Source organism: Indicator indicator, chromosome 8 (genome assembly GCF_027791375.1).
Source record: "Indicator indicator isolate 239-I01 chromosome 8, UM_Iind_1.1, whole genome shotgun sequence".
NCBI lineage: Eukaryota > Metazoa > Chordata > Aves > Piciformes > Indicatoridae > Indicator > Indicator indicator.
This window is the reverse complement of record NC_072017.1, coordinates 18,817,800-18,837,552: the sequence shown is the minus strand read 5'-3', so window position 1 is coordinate 18,837,552 and position 19,753 is coordinate 18,817,800. Positions and strand designations below refer to the sequence as shown.

The window sequence follows — 19,753 nt, the reverse complement described above, 5'->3', positions numbered from 1 at the left end:
CCAGGCGGAGTTTGTAAAGGGCGGCATTTGCCCCTGCAAACAAATGTTACAAGGAAAACAAAACAAAAACAAAACTTGCAAAAAATATTTTGTAAGCCCGCAAGGCTTTAGGCAAGGTTGTAAAGCCTTCGAACAAGAGGGCTAGTAGAGAATGCAGGTTTGAACAAACATACCACATTTAGGTGCAAGTCAGAGTGAGACACAAACACTAAAAGCTGAAAAAAAATTGTAAATTACGTAGATGGCTCCAGAGCACAGAGAACCTTGTAAGGAATATGATTTGTTTTGTCAGGAAACAGAGCTAGAACATTGTTAACAATCAGTTACCCACTTTCCCTTCTCTTAGGAGACCACAGGGATGCTAGTAACCTGCATTGGTTCACATCACCCAGCCAGGTAAAGTGTTTTTCTGAAGTACCTTCTAGTCATAACTTTAAATACACACCTAAGTTTGGCAAACTGAAGAGCTCAGGCTCTGTATTTCACAAAAGCTGTTAGGCACCAGTGCTTTCAGGGTTTGTGTACATGTTGAGCTTACAGTGAAGTCAGGTAGCAGTCAAGGCTCCATGAAAGAAAACGCAAGACATACATACAGCTGTACATTGCACAGGAGATTCCAGTGTCATGGACTACATGTCTGCAGGGCAGCACAACATAGGGCTTGTTGTTTTGGTGTCACGTTTTGGTTATATCGGTTTGGGGTTTGGCTTGCTTATTTTGTTGGATCTGGTGGGGGGTTTACGGTCTTTTTTGGTTGTTTGTGGTGTTTGGTTTGTTTTTCCTCTCTTTTTTTGTTTTTCCTTAATTCCTCATTTCACCTACAGTTGGCTTCATGGGTCAAGAAGGAAGACTGAGGACACGGACAGGTGAAGCAGTTTACAGAGCAAAAAAACCAAAACAACCAAAAAACTAACTCTTCCTCCATCTCATTTTTCCACTAGAATTACAACAGAAAATTCTTTATAATGAATGTAGTAAGAACAAAAGCCAAATACTCAACTAATTTCATTAAGTTACTACATACAGACCAATATATGAGCCTGAGGTGACGCTGGCCCTCATGTTATTACAACATACATTAAAGAGGATTGAAAATTTGAGATAAAAGTATTCCTTTAGAAGAAAAACTTATTGTGTCAATTTTAAATTAGCTCAAGGGATTTCAGGGATATCCAGTCCTGGTTGGCAGGTTGAAAGATAATCTTTTAAAAGCTGTGCACTATTTACTTGTATTTTTCAAATCATCAATAGATAAAAAGTTCTATGTTTGTAAAGCTTGAGGCCTGCAAGATTATGTCAATTTTTCTTACTAGAAGCAAGCCACCACAGAAATGAAAAATGACAACAGTGATATGATTTCAATTTTAGAATAAGCACCTCCCAGTCCTTACCTTCAGTAAGGCTGTAACACCTTGAGAAAATCCCAAACTAGAGAGTGCAGAATATAGCAGTTGCAATACTTGCTTCTTCCCATACAATTAATCTACCTTCGTTTAAATCTAAAGGTTTGGGGTCCTCCCTTCCCCCAGAAGTTGGGCAAGGTATAATCTGAAGAGCAAACCTGAAAAACGCAGACTCATTCTTTATTCATGTCTTAAAAAGTGTATTTGCAAAATATCATGAATGATGTAGCTCATGAGAATCATCTCTCTCAAATACATTATTCAGCAATGAAAAGTGGAATGGAGAGAAGCCTAATGAAAAAGCCCCCAAATTACCAGGGGGAAGTTTAAAAAAAAAAAAAAAATGGGGTGGGGGGTGGGGTGGGTGGGTGAGGCTGTCAGGGGAGGAGAAGAGAAACAGCATAGGACAGAACCAGCACCATTTTCAACACTTATAGTATTTTCTTACCAGATGAAGCAAGGTGTCTACCAAGTAAAGATATGGGGGGAAAAAAAGAATATATAAGAATATATGAAAGGTATTTATGATTAATTTTATTCTCACTGCAGGCTCTCGGGATACAGCTGAAATGCAGGAAGTCTGGTTTATCTTTAAGACTTAGATGTGCTTAAAAAAACAACCCACAAAACAAACACTTTTCAGTGGGCAAAACTTTAATAACACCATAAAACAATTATACAAAAATCATGTACATATTTTGACAGTTCTAAGTAATACATACATACATATATATATATACACACACTTGAATTTACTTTGTGGAAAAGTACCTTTTGACAGTTTTACATTGTGACTGGCTATAGTTGAAAAAAAAATCTATTTTTCTCCAACAGGGCAGTTAGAAGTTTAATAGTTCAGATTTAAAACTTTCAGACTTACTGTGTGGGTAAGCCAATAAAGCTGTTTTTGAGATGATGATTGGAAAACAACAGCATAGCTGATGTCTGCCATATATAGTACTGCTTTGACAGGAGGAACAAGATAATTTGGGTCAGAAGAATTTTGATTTTTTTTTTAATTTTTTTTTGCTTTTGGGGTAGTGATAATCAAGCTACAAAACATGAGCTAAAAGATGAGAAGTACTTGTGCCTGCAGTATTTAATTTTCTCCAGTGGCTGCTGGAGCCATGAGTGTAATGTTAGCAAACTAGAAAAAACCTACTGCTTTCAATTGAGCAGCCTACTTTGTTCTCACTGAGTAGATGACAAAACTCAAAACAGCTAAGTACTTTGCATTTTAGGAAAGAGCTAAGAGAAAGAAAAAATATTCTAGCTCCAAATGAATTTTAACATTTAAAAAAAAAAAAAACCAGACATTTCAGTCATGACAGAAATACCAGTTTGTCTTGATTCAGAAACACCATAAAGAAATTTTAAATTACTGGTTAAAAAAGTGACAGAAGCTTCAAAACACAGTTATATTTCTTTATTAAAAAAGAAGTGCAATGCACAAACAGGACCATTAGATTTAGAAGCTATTAAAATATAACTACAAGGGTAATTTCTTTATGTAGGTATAAACAGAGGCTATTTTAAATATGTAAGTGAATACTTAGATGTGGGTACTTTCATAACACAGTAATGCCTCCAATTGCTTAACCATACCAGCCATCTATTGACAGGCAGAAATTTTGTATTACAGATCTCAGTTTTGTATCAGATTATCTACAGGTACTCCGTTCTAGAATTATTTTGGAATTTGAGAGATTACTAGGTTTGGGGTTGTTTTGTTTTCAGGTTTTGTTTTTTTAAAATTTTGGGCATCTAATATTTAGTGAACACATATGCAAGTACATCCAAGAGAAGTGTAGGTAATCTCAGTCTTAAAAGGCATGGCTTCCTCTTCTTCATGGAACCCAGTGTCTTTTTTTGAAGGCTGGCTTCTCCCACCCCACATTACATTCTCTGTTATAATTTGTTATTCAGCTGTGCAGGCTTCAAAGACCAGTATATTGTGCAGCACTAAGGAATTTCCTGAGTCAGTTTTATTCATTATCTGTAAAAAACAAGAGAAGGGGAGAGACAGGATGAAAAGGAGCAAGACACACACACACACACACAAAAAAAAAAAAAGAGCTGTGTTTACAAAACAAAGTAGGAACCACTATCTAATAAGCAATACAAGAATTCACAAAGTCAGTCACTAGTGAGGTGACTGTTGCCAAAACTGCCTTTAAAGTACTATCTGTACAAATATTGAACATGTCATCTTTCTTGGGTTAGTGAATTTAAGATAGTTTGATCTCAAGTGGCCTGCTGCAGTTAGAACAATCCTCTGACTAAAGAACAATACAATTTTTTCTAACTTTCCTTATTTGAAGAGTATAAATTGAGACAGAAGTTTATGAACATGCTTGTTCTCTATTCACCTGTATCATAGGGTTTTTTTCATTAAATGTCTGAAATGTAAAGAACTACTTTAAATGTAGTGTACTTTAAACATCTAAAACGTAAAGTACTGCACCTTCACATTTTTTTTACCACAGATTTGTAAAGTCCAGAATTAAAACTGAAGCTATTAAAAAATGCCACTTGTTTATCAGCATTTTGCAAGATGAAAGTCAGCTCATTTTAACAGGATTCATTCAGACAACAGCTTATGATTTGTATGCCAACATTACAGCAAACTGTCATTTAAGCCTTTTAGTATTACTTATCAAATATCCTTTAAGGCAACATTGCAAGGGAAAAAAAACTGGTAACACTATAGGTACCCCGTTTCTTCTTCTGTATTACCAGTCCTTTGGACATTTCAAAAATGAACTACTACAATATATCTTTCCCACTCTCTGATTAAATCAATAAACTGAGGCTGAAAAATTATTTTCAAACACTTTTCTATCATAGTTCTATAACACAGTATGTAAACAACATCTGGTTGTTGAATCACAGATTTGGAAGGGACCTCAAAACATCATCTAGTCCAGTCCCCTGCCAGAGCAGGATCACCAGCACTAGGTCACATAAGAATGTGTCCAGGCAGATTTTGAATGCCTCCCAGTGCTCTGTCACCCTCACAGTGAAAAGGTTTTTCCTTATATTCACGTGGAACCTCCTCTACTCTAGCTTGCACCCATTGCCACTTGTCCTATCATTGGACATTACTGAGAAAAGCCTGGTTCCATCCTCCTGACACAACTGAGTGGTTCTATATCAGTAGTAAAGAAAAATTGGGAAAATTGAATTTGCATTAGATTTTTTTTTAATTATTATCTTTTTACAACTGTTTTTTAGGACTCCCCCCCCCACAACTGTTTATATATAAAAGCCATAGAAAGCTGTAATCTTATTTGACCCTTTTTCTTTACTGCTATTGGCAACAAATGTTAAAGATGCAAAAAGGTGGTGTTGGTTAACATGCATTACAAAACTGCAATACATTAAATAGTGATCATCACACACTTTCGAAAGCCAACATAATGCTTCTTATTTCAATAAAAATGAGATTTTAAATGTCTTTTTTTTTTTTCGCCTCTATCCAGTAAAGACCTTAATCATTAGAAATCTAAAACCACCTAACTGCAGTTAAATCTAAAATTATATAGCTGCTCAATTTTTCACAGGAGAGGAAAAAAAACCCAAATCATTTCTCACTGGAAATGAGACTCTGAAGGGTCTAGGAACTATTTGTCTAGCTAGTAATCTATGCTGAGCTAGACAGGACTTCCAAGCAAGGTATTTTTCTTCATGTGTTACTGAGCCACCTGAAAACTAAGATGGATGGCACCTCCACATCAAGTTCTTCTGAAAAATGACAATTCTAAAATAAAGAGCCATACGAAATCTTTTCAGAAAACCAGTGATCCTGCAACTTGTTAAAAGTAGAGTTTTGAAAGAACAACATTATTTTTGCTAAAAAAACAACCAAACAAACACAAGAACGAAAAACCAAACCAAACAAAAAAAATCCACATAGAATCACAGAATTGTCAGGGTTGGAAGGGACTTCAAGGATCATCTAGTTCCAACCCCCCTGCCATGGGCAGGGACACCTCACACTAGATCAGGTTACTCAGAGCCACATCCAACCTGGCCTTAAAAACCTCCAGGGATGGGGCTTCTACCATCTCCCTGGGCAATCTGTTCCAGTGTCTCACTATCCTCATAGTAAAGAATTTCTTCCTAATATCCAATCTGAGTCTACCCATTTTTGTTCCATTCCCCCTAGTCCTATCATTACTTGTCACCCTAAGAAGTCCCTCACCAGCTCTCTTAATTAATTTCATTAATTCTTAAGAATAAATCGGTTTTATTTCTGGAAGTTTTATTCTAGACTTGCATTTTCCCAATGTGCATAACTACTTTACATAAGTTAAATAATTATACTGCGCCTTTCATAAGGCAACTGTTGTTACAATTGACTGTGTACATACCCTTTTATCAGCAGGCAGCATGCTTAATCAAAGTTTGTCACATTTTGTTGCAGGAATAAAAATATCCTTGGGGAAGATTTTTTTATCAGTTTAACCAATCAATATAACAAAGTACAGATGGTTTATAACTGCATTATGACTTATTGTATATAACCAAGAAAAACCACAAACAAGCTGTAACTGCCAGCACGCAGCGAGATTACCTTCTTGGTAGGCACCATCTGCCATTACTAGGTGAAGTATTTTGGGATACAGGTGTTTGTGTTCATTTCCAAGAACAGTCTGAACTATGGTTGAACAAATATCAATATTTTCATCTTCATCTTCATGGATAGCCTGGGAGAAAGGACATTCCACGTTACCAAAATTAAAATTGGTATAGAATGAAATAGTTCAAATTTGTTAAATGCCATTCATGGTTTTCCTCTTTAATCTACAGACACAGCATCTTCTCTGTTAATGTTTGTGTGTGTCAAACAGAATAAAATGCTGAAGAAATAAGCATTGATTTTAGTCAAATGATATTACTGGCATAGTAAACAGCCCTAGGTATATGTTTCTTAAAATATTCTCCAGTTGAGGTTATTCCACAAACCTTTATTTTCTCATAAACTTCAATGAATTTATCAAAGCCTATTTCCCGCTCCAGGTTATATCTCAACTCTTCCAAGTGGCTGAAGATACTATCACATTCTTCACATTCACTGGCAATCTCTCCATCACTATTATCTATAAAGAAAGAAAACAACATTAAAAAGTCCTCAGCTTTCCTACATTCTTAATGTTGTTTCTATGTCCCTAAAATTGACCAAACAGAGAGCATGCAGACCTCTAAAAGGGAAGCAGGTAAGCTCAAGGAGCACTAGCTAGTATTGGCACGTGTTCTGAACAACCTGCAAGGTAAAAGGAACAGTCCCTTTTGTCACAGCAAAGAAATTCTGAACGGGATGCATCTAGCTGTCTCCTCTAAAACCCTACTCTGATAGCCTTTTTTTTTCCCTAGGTAGGTAAGTGTATAAGCAAATACACACCTTCTTAGATTTCAGAGTTTGTATTATCAGATCATTAAAAACATACATAGTATTGCCCGATAGATCAGAGACTTCGTGAGTTAATATTAAAACTCCACTACTTTCAATTCCTATATGTAAGTAGCGTGAGGCACAATCCTGACCAAATCATATCCCTGATTCATGAAAGGAGAAGTTGTAGATGGGTTAAAAACCCAGTGGATGACTTCTAATCATGCATTTAACTTCTGAACAGATTTGGATTAAAGTTCTGTTCCCCTGAATTTTGAAGGCCTTCCTCCCACCCCAACGCTGAAACCTGAAATTCTGATGAAATTAATCTAATAGGCAGGACACCGACACCTAATAACATCAGGCTTACAACATCAGAATCACAGAAACAGATAGTATTAGTCCGTCTATACCATCAGCACTGTAAAAAAATGAAAGAAGATGGTATTTTCTAAGTTGATTTTACCATGAAATACTTATTGGAATGGATTATATAGATAACATTGTAAAGGTATAGGCAGAGATTTTCCATTTGTTTAAAATTGTCTTCAATAAAATAAAATTACACAGCAGCTAAGTTATAGATTAGTTATCAATTTTCTACATCTTTTAGTATCTATATTTCTAGATGCACTTTATTTTACCACAGTAGTAAAATACTTTTATTTCAAAGAGAATTTAAAAAACAGAACTGAGACTTCAGGACACTGTCATATATAGCTAATGCTAAAAGCAGTAATAAATGTTTCTGTCTCATTTTAAGTTTGACTGCATTAATAGCTATTTTGAGCTAAGGACAAGGTTAATAATTTCATGTTCCTTTTGACTGCCTGTTAAATCACTTAATTGTAACGCAAGCTGGATCCCAGATACTCCAGTCATGTCAACTGCTGGTTTTTTTTCCACTCTTATATTGCAGTCATGAATTATGCAAAACATGACATGCACAGTACCTTTGATCTTGAAGACAATTTTTAGACAACTATGGGAAAAGCGACTTATAATTACTGCCTAACAAATAGCCAACATTTAATCTGCAACACTTAACATTTGGAAAATCTAATTTTTTTAAACCTTCTTTATAAAAACTACTGGATTATAGAGCTTTATTGTAAGTATAGTATGCAAAACCATTTTCTTTGTTTGAATTGTTAATGTCACCAAATAACTCAAAGAACAGGTGCATCAGAAATGATACCTGACTGCCACTCTTCATTAAGTGCACTTTCACTGCTGGGGTTATTGTCATCTCCTTCATCCAGCTCTGTACCATTTGTTAGGCATTTCATGACATTAGCCTTTAAAGTAGACTCTTCCTCTTCACTGAATTCCTCACTAGGCTGCTCCCTAAGCAATTGTTCCATTGAGGCCTGGAGTTCCTGCAAATCTGTATCTGTCTCCCCAAACACACTAAAAGAAAGTTATAGAAAGTTTATAATTACTTAACAAGACAAACCCTGTAGGAAGAGCTTATTCATTTTGTTAGGTCAATGAAGGGGAAAGCCAATGTAGCCGGAGGAGGGTGGTGAAGAAGACAAACATGGTATTTACATGATTACGGCACTGATATCATGAAAGACATGAGGAATAAAGATTAGTGAAACAGATACCAAACCATTTTGTAAAAAGATAATGATAGATCTTTAAATCAACTTTATTAGTAAGTTAATTTCAAAAATCTTTGTATTCACACAGTGGTATTTGGAATCCCAGCAAGTGTAACATTCCCAATCCAGATAAAATGTCTGGAATAAAAATGAGGTCTAGATGTCATAAGAATAGATGCAATAAATAGATAATTTGATCACTATAGACTATCTAAGCTACATGAAATAGTTAAGAGAGACAGACAGATTTTGAAGGCCCTGAAATAATTTGGGGCACTTGAAAGACATCCCAATGTAACAGTAGAGAATATAGATCAGAAAGATTCTCAGAACATATAAAGAAACAAATTAGTCAAGAAATCTTTATTTCTAGAAGAGCAGTAGCCATCAACTTGGATCTGCTTGAGCTAAATGCAAGGCGCAGAAGCCAGACATAATCACATCTTGGAAGGAATTTGGAAAGGAAATTCAGGCAGCTATTGTAAGCACTACATCCCATTAGCTGCTGAATTCGCTGGAACAAGACTCAAATGGTGACTTAACCCAGGATTTTTAAAATTTGGGTAAACCTCTCTGCTGGTATACTGTGCATACTTGGATCTAACCAAAAAATATGGCTGATCTAAGATGCCTTTTAAAATACTTGATAGACTTGATACACTCACTTTTCCTCCGAATCAGAGGGTCCTTCTTTGGCTTGCTCGTCTTCTGTATCATCTGTTTCAAGATTATGTTGATGCTGCACGTCTGCTACACTGGGAACATCGACTAAAGTTCTGTACAGTTTGTAAAGATCTGGAAGTGAACATGTTCTCAACATCTGCAAAGGTGAAAGACAGTCTGAGGTTACAAAATACTTTGAAATGAGTTTTTTTTTTTTTCCTTTTTCATTTGAAGGCCGATTTCAAAATAATCATCATCTCATGCATATACTCTTAATTGTTGAAAAGATTACATCAATTCAGATAAAAGAAAAGTATTCCTTCTGCCTTTGTGGTTACAGTGATTGGAAAGCTGTAAGAGCAACAATTCATTTACAGATCCTGGGTTTGGGCAGATTTGTTCCTTACCTTGATGGCTGTCTTAAGAAAACGAACACTGAAGTAGAACCATTCTAAGCAGCTAGCAAAGGAGTGCTTTTTAAAATGACACTTGATTACTTTTCTAGGTCAGTCAATGAAAACAGCAACTTAAGTTTATGATATATTTGAAGACAGTGCCTACAGTATTAGAAAAGTTCAAATTACAACAGTCACTTGTTGCAATGGAGATAAAGCAATACAGGAACAAAGTAACTGTCTGCTCAGTGATCTACCAGATATCTCTTTTAAGAAGTGTAAGAACCCTCAAAAGTCCTAAATATTCACCACAGTATAAATAAAAACAAGAAATGAGACCTAATCTGCACTAAGAAGTTTTGACAATAAGCCTCCCACAGTGTTTGCTCCAAATGAAAGCCCCTAAATGTCAATGAAAAGTTTCTCAGCTGCAGTTTATCCCAGCAGTGTGTTCATAAGCATGCTCAAATACCCAATGTCTGTCAGCCCATGGTCAGAATATTATTCCATCAAACGAGTAACTACCTTTTTGACCACTACTACCAAAGAGAAGGAGAAAAATAGGATGACTTTATCCCATCATTTGAAAGCTTCCAACTATTTTCAAAAATGTTTCATCACCTATTAGCCTACTTCTGTTAGCATACAGATGTGCCTACAGAGGGGGACACTAACTCTGCCCGGCTCCCTGCTATAAGTTTCCTTACTTTTTGGGTAAGAGCTGCAGCAGAGGTGTATTTGGGAAATTTCAGGGTTAAATTTGCAGTTACTGAAAACGAGTACTGAACATCCTCTTGCTGCAACCAAACGAGAGGGAACTGTTGCTGTCATCAAGTGTACCGCATGAGTAATAGCAATATACCTGTTGCTTTTCTCCAAGCTCTCTGCAGTTATCTAGAGCTCATTGGTACTGCATGAGCAATTCTGTGACAAACACTTATGGTCAAAACACAGGCCAAATATTCAGTAAAAAGTGACACCCTGAAGCAATTCATATTGATACACTGAAGAATTTCATTACTCAGCATATGCATTGCTTCCTAAATCCAATACAGATATAAAAAATGTCCATCTTCCCCCTACTCCAAAATTACTTTTCCTGAAGTCACTGCCCAAGTGCCAGATAAAGAGCTTCATAAACCAGGGAAGCTAGTGATTGGCTAACTCTTGAGGAATCAAAATTAGAGTTATAAATCTGTGTATGCCAATATATGGATTTGTAGAAACAGATGCAAGCTTGCCAGCTTTGTATTTCTGCAGATGTAAACAAGACTACGACTGATACTACACTTCCTAGCAATGCATCATCCAATAGATATTTAATATTCAATTAATCAACAGTGCAAATTCTTTTATACACTCAAAAAAAGAGGAAAAAAAAAAGGCTGGGAGCCAAAAGAAGAAACATTCTTCCTTATCTGGCACTCTCTGACCCAGGGAATCCTTTACTACTCATTGACTGAATGCAACATGGGTGTGCAAGTTTCCAGAAACCCTTGTCACTGTTGTTTCTCCAAAAACTGTTCTGTTTTCTTCAGGCTTGGTAAGAAAATAAGAATAATGTTACTATAGAAAAAAAGCATTCCTTTTTAGATTTTTTTAACTTGCCTTTGGGTCGTTTGCATCAAAAAGCCCTGTAGAAAGTCCAATCAACAATGAACTTTTGCCTTTATGTTTTGCTGGTGATATGAAGTGTGACCGAGGTACAAAAGTCTCTTCCTGCGAAGACTGAGCTGACAGAACTGGAGAGGCTGTTGGTACAGCTGCAGGCTGCATTACCCTCTGGAATAAGGGTTCAGGTTGTGAAAAGTCACTGGAACAAGTTTCTGATGTAGTAAAAGAAAGTCTTGTTACAAAGCTAAACAGATGAAAAACCCCATGCTCTTAATGAAAAGTTAACTAATGTGAATAAAAATAATTTCTGTTGTACAATTAAAATGGAAAATACTTTAAAAGTACTACAATATCTTTGGATTATTTTAGTAAATACATTATAATGTGAAATTTTCCCATTTTAACTTCTTGAAGTTATACCCTCCCCTCAGCTATAGCCTGTTCCATTCTCATGCCTTCTAGTTTCTTGTTAACCAGTCCATGCTTGAAGTTATGATGTCATCCATTTTCATCTGTTCCTTCTTGCCTTATACTAGGCTTGTTCAAAGCAACCTCAACATAATTCAGTCAAACGGTGTTAAAAAAACCCAGCTTGCTCAAGCAACCCATACACAGATGCAATAGTATCACCAATTATACTTGACAGTACTACTGATGATTTTCTGTTCTACTGTAAAACATGCAGACCTTCTGAAGTTACGTCAAAGACCTCCAAGAGCAAGCAATTCTTCTATGCAATAAAAAAGATTCTCATTAGCAGCTGCTTAAAACATTTTTTTATCCATGCTGCAGCTTAATATTAATTTAAGATGTCTAAAAACAAAGCAACAATTTTATTGAGTAAATAATCAGATGTCATAACATTTTAAACAGTTGTTTTAAAAGGTTGCAACATTCAGGAACTTGACATTCACTTTTAACTATCAGAGTGGGTTCATCTGTAGATGATGTATCTTTGTTGTTACATGTTTTCTTTGACAAAAATGACACCCACCATTTGTCTTCTTTATCCACCTGAATTTTGATTTCTAAAAGTATGAACTGAACTAAAAAACAAAAAAAAAGAAAGAAAATGAAAACAGAAAAGCTGCTCTACCATGGATAGTGAAGAAGTGAGAAGGGTAAGTCAAGTACTCCACAGTAATAGCTACAACAAACAGAACAAGAGATTTTGACTGACCTTCTGGAGCTTCCTTTTGTGGCTGAACCACATCAAGCACTAGTTTCGCAGAAGCTGTCTCATTTATTCTGTCATGTTGTGTCCTGTTATAAAGTACCACATCCAGGGGAAACACCAGGTAAAATAGTCGTTAGTCTACTGAAAAAGTCACCAAGTGCAGTAAAACTAACGTGTCAGTCACTGCTTCATATTTTAAGTGCTGGACCTAATCCCTACTCAGTAAAGCTAGCAGTCTGAACTGGAGAGAGAGATCAGAAAAGAACACTTACTTGTCCTCTTTCTCTTTTACCCACACTTCAGTAACAGTGATGGGGTATTTCTTATTCTGGTGCTTTTCTTCTTGTGTTTCTTCCAACATCTCTGCTTCCAAATCATCAGGCTCTAAAATTAAGTCATATACCTCATGAATAATTAATCCCTAACAACAACAAACCGAGCAGACAGGAAAGACCATACATTTTGAGATTACACTTAAATCCTTCAGCTCAAATAACTTTCTGCATTTTGCAGGAACAATCGAAGTTTTGTAACCCCAGAGCAAAAAGTTTGTTTCTGATACAAGGAAAGAATCTTAAAGCTCCAACAGATTGTCTTCTAAAAACCTCAATAAACAATCCCCCAGATGTCAGTAGAATGATGGTATCATATACAGGGAAAGATTCCAGCACAGCTGATGAGGAGAAATGAAGATAAACCAAATCCCACACCAAAACATTTGAAACACTTCATAAATCCACTTGTATTCTAAAAAGTCTCTATAAACACACATAAAAAGGTTTCTGTTAATTTAAATTAGTGAGTCAAATTATAGCACAGGGATAGAAAGCACTTCATCTTACCTAGAAGTTAGTAATAAGTAACTGTACATTATTTATGGGAAGAAATAAAAGTATACAGGATCCTTACTTCCATCTCTGCCTTGGCAAATGGATAGCAAGTAAAATAACTACTGAAATGACTTACCATCCAGCAGAGTAGGTCTGCTCTGCACCTGGGTAGGTCCACCTCTTTGACATTCTTCTAGTATGGTCATTTCAGACTCTCTGATACCAACTGGTGCTGAAGACAGAGCCTCAACAGTAGGAAAAGCTTTCTCTTCCTTCTCCTCTGATGAGGACTGATGACCTCCTTCAAGAAGTTCTGCAGTACCTAACACAAAATTATTCTATTATTTAAACAGTGTTTTGACACAGTTTGATGATGAACAACAGTATGGCTACAAGGTAAATTGATAACTTTTGTTTCTTTAAAGGAATACAGAATCACAGAATCAACCAGGTTGGAAGAGACCTCCAAGATCATCAAGTCCAACTGATCACTGAACCCCATCTAATCAACTAGACCATGGCACCAAGTGCTTCATCCAGTCTTTTCTTAAACACTCCAGGGACATCAACCCTACCACCTCTCTGGGCAGCCCATTCCAATAGGCAATCACTTTCTGTGAAGAACTTCTTTCTAAGATCAAGCCTAAACCTTCCCATGTACAGCTTGAGACTGTGTCCTCTTGTTCTGATGCTGGTTGCCTGGGAAAAGGGACCAATCCCCCCACCCAGCTGCAACCTCCCTTCAGGTAGCTGTAGACAGCAATAAGGTCTCCCCTGAGCCTCCTCTTCTCCAGGCTATACAACCCTAGCACCCTCAGCTGCTTCTCATAGGACTTATGTTCCAGACCCCTCACCAGCTTTGTTGCTCTTCTGTGGACACATTCGAGCAACTCAACATCTTTCTTGAATTGAGGGGCCCAGAACTGGACACAGTACTCAAGGTGTGGCCTAACCAGTGCTGTGTACATTCTAAATACAGAACGCATGCTTGCTTTTATTATAGCTATTATGAAGAAGAAATCTAGAAATATTAAAATTAGAATTTTACTTGCTATATTATCTTTAGTGTAAGTTTATACTCGGAATAAATCTAAGTCCTTTTGTGCCTGGAAAGGACAAAAAGCAGGAGTTAACAAAAAACAACAAAAAAACCCTCTGATATGGTAAGTCAAACACTAAAAAGAATGATATATAGGACCTAATATTCTCTTGATGACAACCTTTTAAAAAAACAATCTTGATTCCTTCAATATGCAAAGTCCAAGACTTTCCAACAAAATTAATATTCTTCCTTTTCATCCTTCTTAATTTCTTATGACTTCAGTGAGTGTGAAGTATTTTGGTGTCCTTCAGTATCAGCTTCTGCTGACATTTAGAACTGAGGCAACATCCAGAAGTGGAAAGCAAGAGTGAGGATAGAATATGCTTCTATGGCCAGAATTGTTCTCAGTGGATACACTGGCCACCTGGCACTAACTATTCTTGCAGTACAGATAATTACCACCTCTACTTACCATTTATTACATCTAGTTCCTCAAGTAGGTCAGTTTGCAGCTGCAACTCTGCTTCTCCTAGGATCTTCAGGACTGAATCAGTAGGGCTTTTGCCCCAGACTTTCCTGTGGGGTTCACCAATGTCTAACTTAATTACTTCCCCCAGAGTTTGACCTGTTGGGACATAAACAGAAATATAGAAACTTTTATTCATTCACTGTGTAATAAAGAAACAAACAACCTCCACAAAACTAAAAACTACAAAGCCAGATGTCACCTCACCCCAAATCAGACAGCTTAAAGGCAGTGCTCAAAGGTCTAGTGGTGGTGTTCTGCCAATTTCATTTAGTAACAGGAGCTATTCAATGCCAGTCAGCATCTGTAACTTAATAGCAGCAGGTGATCTTTGCAGTAATTCAATCACTCCAAAACAAAGCAGTGTTAGAAATGTTTAAAACTGGCATGAGATGCTCTTAACTTTACCTGAAACAGGAAACTACAATGTCTCTTGTCTTGCTATCCCTGGACATTGGTTTCTGTTATTTCTCCCTCCAGGGAGAACAGAGGATACGAAGCATCAAAGAACAGAGCAAAAGATGACCCTTTTAAATTTTTTTTCTTTTCTATGCTACTATGCCATGGATCTGTCACATTCTCAGTGATTATTTATTTCTACAATGTGAAACAGACCCTTAACAACTCCCACTCACACCAGGAAAGAGATTTTCTGCCCAGAGAAGACGAGTAGAGAATTTGAGAAGACAGGCTTGATTTTAACAAAGAAAAATGCTAAGAAGGCTGCAATAAAAATAACAAATAAAAATTGAGAAGACTCTCAGTCTTTCTTGTTCTACCAGTAACATTAAAGGATTTTAAAGTTAAAGGAGAAACCTTCATATACCTTAAGTTCTTATTTATTCGTTCTGTTAAATCAGTGCCTTTTAAAAAGACATTCACAAAGAAAGTTCAGAAAGTAACTATGCTCTCCACTGGGCCATTTAATTACTCAGCCTGTGTGTTATTCCTTATCCCAGGGAATACCTAACCCCCTGTTTTTGGAATGACACAACTGCTAACAAGACTAAAACAACAAGTACTTGTTTTGTAAGAACAGGCACTACATACAGTAAACTGATTTACTGATATCAAGGTGATGAAAAAAAAGTACTTACGGTCTGTTCCGCAGAGAGAATCTTCCATTGATAACTGAGCTAGAGGAACCACCAATTCAGATGCTCCAGATTCCCATTTTTTACGATCTCCTAGAAGTGGATGGTCACCTTCTTCTTGTTCCTTACCATCTTCAGACCCAGCTGATTCAGAAACATTTTTACGGTCCTTTTGCTCTTTCTCATCTTCTTGAGCTTTAAGATTTTGATTTAACCTTCTCAGTATTTCTCGTTTATTCTGAAAAAAAATAGCCAACATGTGTTACTCAAAACAGTGTCTTTCTTAAAGGAAAGAAACACTAAATGAAGCTGAATACAGCTTGACATACTTGCACTGCCAAATCTGGCTTTTTTATCTCTTCCTCAGCTTCCTGGATAGCAGTTACATTTTCATCCTTTAAGTCCAAGAAGCATGAAAAAACAAAACAAAACAAAACCCTTGAAAATATTAATAGACATAACAGTGAAATAATATTGCTATAAATTTTTCTTTGACAACTGCACACAGACTGCAAAAGAGCATGTGATCCCTCTGGTTTTATGGGGTTTCCTAAAGACAGAATTTCAAGGGAGAAGACACAACTTTAGTGATATGTAAATAGACTGAAAATTAAAGTTGAAATTGTAAAATTTGTAGTTATTTTGTACAGGCTTTACTTCTCTAATGCAAATTGCTCTCTGTGCTATTTTTCAGTCAATTATAGTCACCATCTTGCATCACTCTAAGACAAACTATCCATGTGTAGAAAATCTGCTCACAATTTAAGTATCTGTCAAGCATGTTTTATTTTTCCAGCTATCCACTGACATCTTTCCACATATTAAATTTTGAGACACTATTTAGCACTTATTGTTACTTAAACAGTGGTAGCTGAGGTAAGTGCATAAGCATTTACAGTATGAGAACCCAAGATCACAGAAAAGAGAAATGAGGAAGCCTCTAACACTGTTCAAAACAATAAGGAAAGACATGACTACCAGATTCAAGTCTCTTACACCTTAAATTCACTGTTATATTCCATCACATGCTTTCAAACTCACTGAAAATAAGAATGAATATAAATCAGTCCCATCATTCCAAATTTATTTTCTCACTTCCACCAGGTTACAAACTCTTCAAAAGGCTGATGAAAGTGCTGCCTTGATCCAAACTCAAACTGCAGCCTAGGGTTCATCAGAAACAATTTTTTTATAAAAAGGAATGAATTTGAGGTTCATTGTGGAGATGTATTTCAACAGCTGCCATGCTTGGTTTCTTTTACCTTTCTCCCTCCCCCTGCTTCTTTTTTTCCCTAATAAGAAGCAACAAGTATCCCTAACAATTTTTTTTACTACCTGGTCTATAAGTTCTTCTAAAAATGCCTTTTTTTCAAAGTAGGTGGTTTGGTTGTCGATTTTTCCATTAATTTTACCCTCTTAGGAAAAGTACCTACCACACCCACTTCCTTCAAAGCAGAAGTCATGGAGATGACTGGTGTACTGGGCTTCACTGGAAGCTGTGGCTTAGGAAGAGCTGCTTCAAGTCCTTGTAGTCCATGCACAGGACTGTGTTCTGTAGTTCCCACATGAAAAGGCACATCAGAATTCTTTACCCCTTTTGCTATCAACTGTATAAAATCAATTAAAAAAAAAGTATCATGTTAACTTCAAAACTTTGCACATTAAACAGTATTATCAAATAGATGCCTGTGAACCCTAGAAAAGGATAATAATGCCACACGCTTTCTAAGGAAAGATAATTTCCAACTGTACACGTGAACCATTTCCAGTTTATCAGCTTTGCAACATCTTTAGGCTTTGGTAAATTACAGATTATTAGTAATACACTTAAGGTGATCCTAATGATTCTTTGGTTTCATGTTCTTAAATTCTTGAACCAAATTCTTCATTCAAATATAACGACGATAAGGTTTCTCATGAGAGAATTCTGACTGACAGATGCTCTCCTCTGTTTCAGAAGAGAATCTAATTATCTAAGCATGAAAAATCACAGTGCAGGATTTTAGTCATACAAAGATACAGCACTACAGACTGACTGCATTTAACAGATCTAACAGTTTTCTTACATGTTCTTCCCATGCTCTCTTCTCTCTTTCATATGCTTCCTTTCTCTTTTGCTCTAATTGTTCTTTCAGAACCGCAGCTTGAGCATTTACTTGGGCCTACAGTAAACCAGCAGCAAAAAAACACCCAAAACCAAAACAAAAACCAACAAACAAACAGGAAAAAAAAAAATCAAGATCATCAAACACATAGTACCCCATTCCATGGAACATTTTCAAAAGAAACATTTTTGGATTAACTTCATTATTACTGTATAGATTGTGACAATGAAAATCACACGTAACAACTGATCTATGTTGCAAATAATGGTAACTCCTCAATTTAATTTGCTTTTGGTTTGCTTATGTTTTTAGTATACATTGTAATCTTAAACAGCAACGTAAAATTAGAATCTCTACTTAAAATTAGTTTTGAACCAAATTTTACAAAGTTACTCGACATAAACAAAAAGCTTTAGTTGTTGTTTTACCTCTAGTTTTAAGGTTAGGCATATGGCTAACTTGTTTGCACAATGCTCTTTGCAAATGATGGGGAAAGAATAAATCAGAGTAGACAGAGTAATAATACTTGCCATGTATTGTATGGTAGATATAGTTATTGATATAGGAACATTACATAGAATAAAGTGCCAATCAAACACTGTGAAACACATTTACTTGAAACATACTTCAGAGTATACAGCTCATCTTCCAATCTACATGTAGTCCATGTCAGCACACTTAATGCCTTATTTTTTTAAGCTAAAACAACAGTATTTAAGATCCATCTTCCCTTTCAGTATCCAAGTACTATTTTAGTTACACCAAAGTGTCTTTAGGGCTAAAGCTAACCTAGAGATAAATCTCAGACAGGGATGGGAAAAATCCTTGACTTGCTATGCTATGTCACAACATTTCTTTTGAGATTAACAGTTGAACATTGTTGTTACCTCAATATGGTTAAAATAAAAACCTCCTTTAGTGCATGTATAAACAAATTATCAATAGCAAAATTAAATGTAAGAAATTTAATGAAACAAATTTAGGAACAGTGAGTTCTATTTCCTCCACTCCCACAATTACCTTCTGCACTTCTATCTTTTTACGTTTCAGTTCTGCTTCCTCGCTTGATTCTTGTCCATCAGAACTGGTGGCTTCACTCTGCAAAATAGGAATTATCCTTAATGAATACATTTAAAATCTGAGTCATTTGAGTGACTACTTGGATCATTTAGACTGACTGTATGACTGACACGGGTCATAATTTCACTAGTTAACTCTTCACTCAAACTTAATGTCCACTTGGACAGAATTTCATATTTGAGATTTGTAGAGGGCTTGCTTTCCTTGCTTTTTCAGTTCTTTGGGGTATTTTTCCCTTTTTCTCTAAAAAGACATGAATCTTTTAGAAGCCAAGAAGAAAGTAATGTGCCTGCTGTTGCAAGAGAAGTTACCTGACAATGCTGATTCTCACCTGCCACCCCTCATCACTGTTGCATGCGCTCTGCAGGTAAGGTATACAGAAAGGTTAGATGTTCTAGAATTCCAGTTTCTTCCATTGCATGCACTCCAAAAAAGGTGCAATGGGCGAGGGGTAAAATGGCAACAAGTAAGTATATGTAAAGTCTATCTCTGAAATCTGTTTCTAATCTCTCTTACTTCTTTTCATAGCCTCTGCATATTCCTATTTACAGAACAAACTGAAAGAGCTACAGAAAAAGGTTATGACAGGAGCTTTTTATTGTTCATAACCAACTTGTGGAGACCTTTTAGTTAAACTATTTAGAAGGCCTATTTAGGTTTCTTGCAGTGTAAGAAAAAGAGTATTATTAGAAATAATTTGACAAAACACAAGCAAGAACGTTACCAAATTTTTTGAGTTAAAATTAAAAATGATAATAAAAAAAGGTTATGCTTTCAGTCAACTAACAGGGAATAAAGATGATTGGAAAGTACACTTTCCAT

General features: G+C 36.1%; 1 protein-coding gene across 1 annotated transcript in view; it reads right to left on the bottom strand.

The window, feature by feature from the left end:
• Positions 1–3,360: 3,360 nt before the first annotated feature.
• Positions 3,361–19,753, bottom strand: part of NEK1 (NIMA related kinase 1) — a 38,519-nt gene continuing 22,126 nt past the window's right edge. The window contains exons 20-34 of the mRNA XM_054383299.1: positions 18,872–18,949; positions 17,813–17,908; positions 17,180–17,353; positions 16,076–16,141; positions 15,750–15,984; positions 14,599–14,751; positions 13,221–13,406; positions 12,527–12,638; positions 12,258–12,340; positions 11,072–11,289; positions 9,071–9,225; positions 7,997–8,208; positions 6,372–6,505; positions 5,980–6,112; positions 3,361–3,399 (exon numbers count right to left, since the gene is read on the bottom strand). Coding sequence (XP_054239274.1) covers positions 3,389–3,399; positions 5,980–6,112; positions 6,372–6,505; positions 7,997–8,208; positions 9,071–9,225; positions 11,072–11,289; positions 12,258–12,340; positions 12,527–12,638; positions 13,221–13,406; positions 14,599–14,751; positions 15,750–15,984; positions 16,076–16,141; positions 17,180–17,353; positions 17,813–17,908; positions 18,872–18,949 — 2,046 coding nt within the window. The 3' untranslated portion in view covers positions 3,361–3,388. The remainder of the gene's footprint in view (positions 3,400–5,979; positions 6,113–6,371; positions 6,506–7,996; positions 8,209–9,070; positions 9,226–11,071; positions 11,290–12,257; positions 12,341–12,526; positions 12,639–13,220; positions 13,407–14,598; positions 14,752–15,749; positions 15,985–16,075; positions 16,142–17,179; positions 17,354–17,812; positions 17,909–18,871; positions 18,950–19,753) is intronic.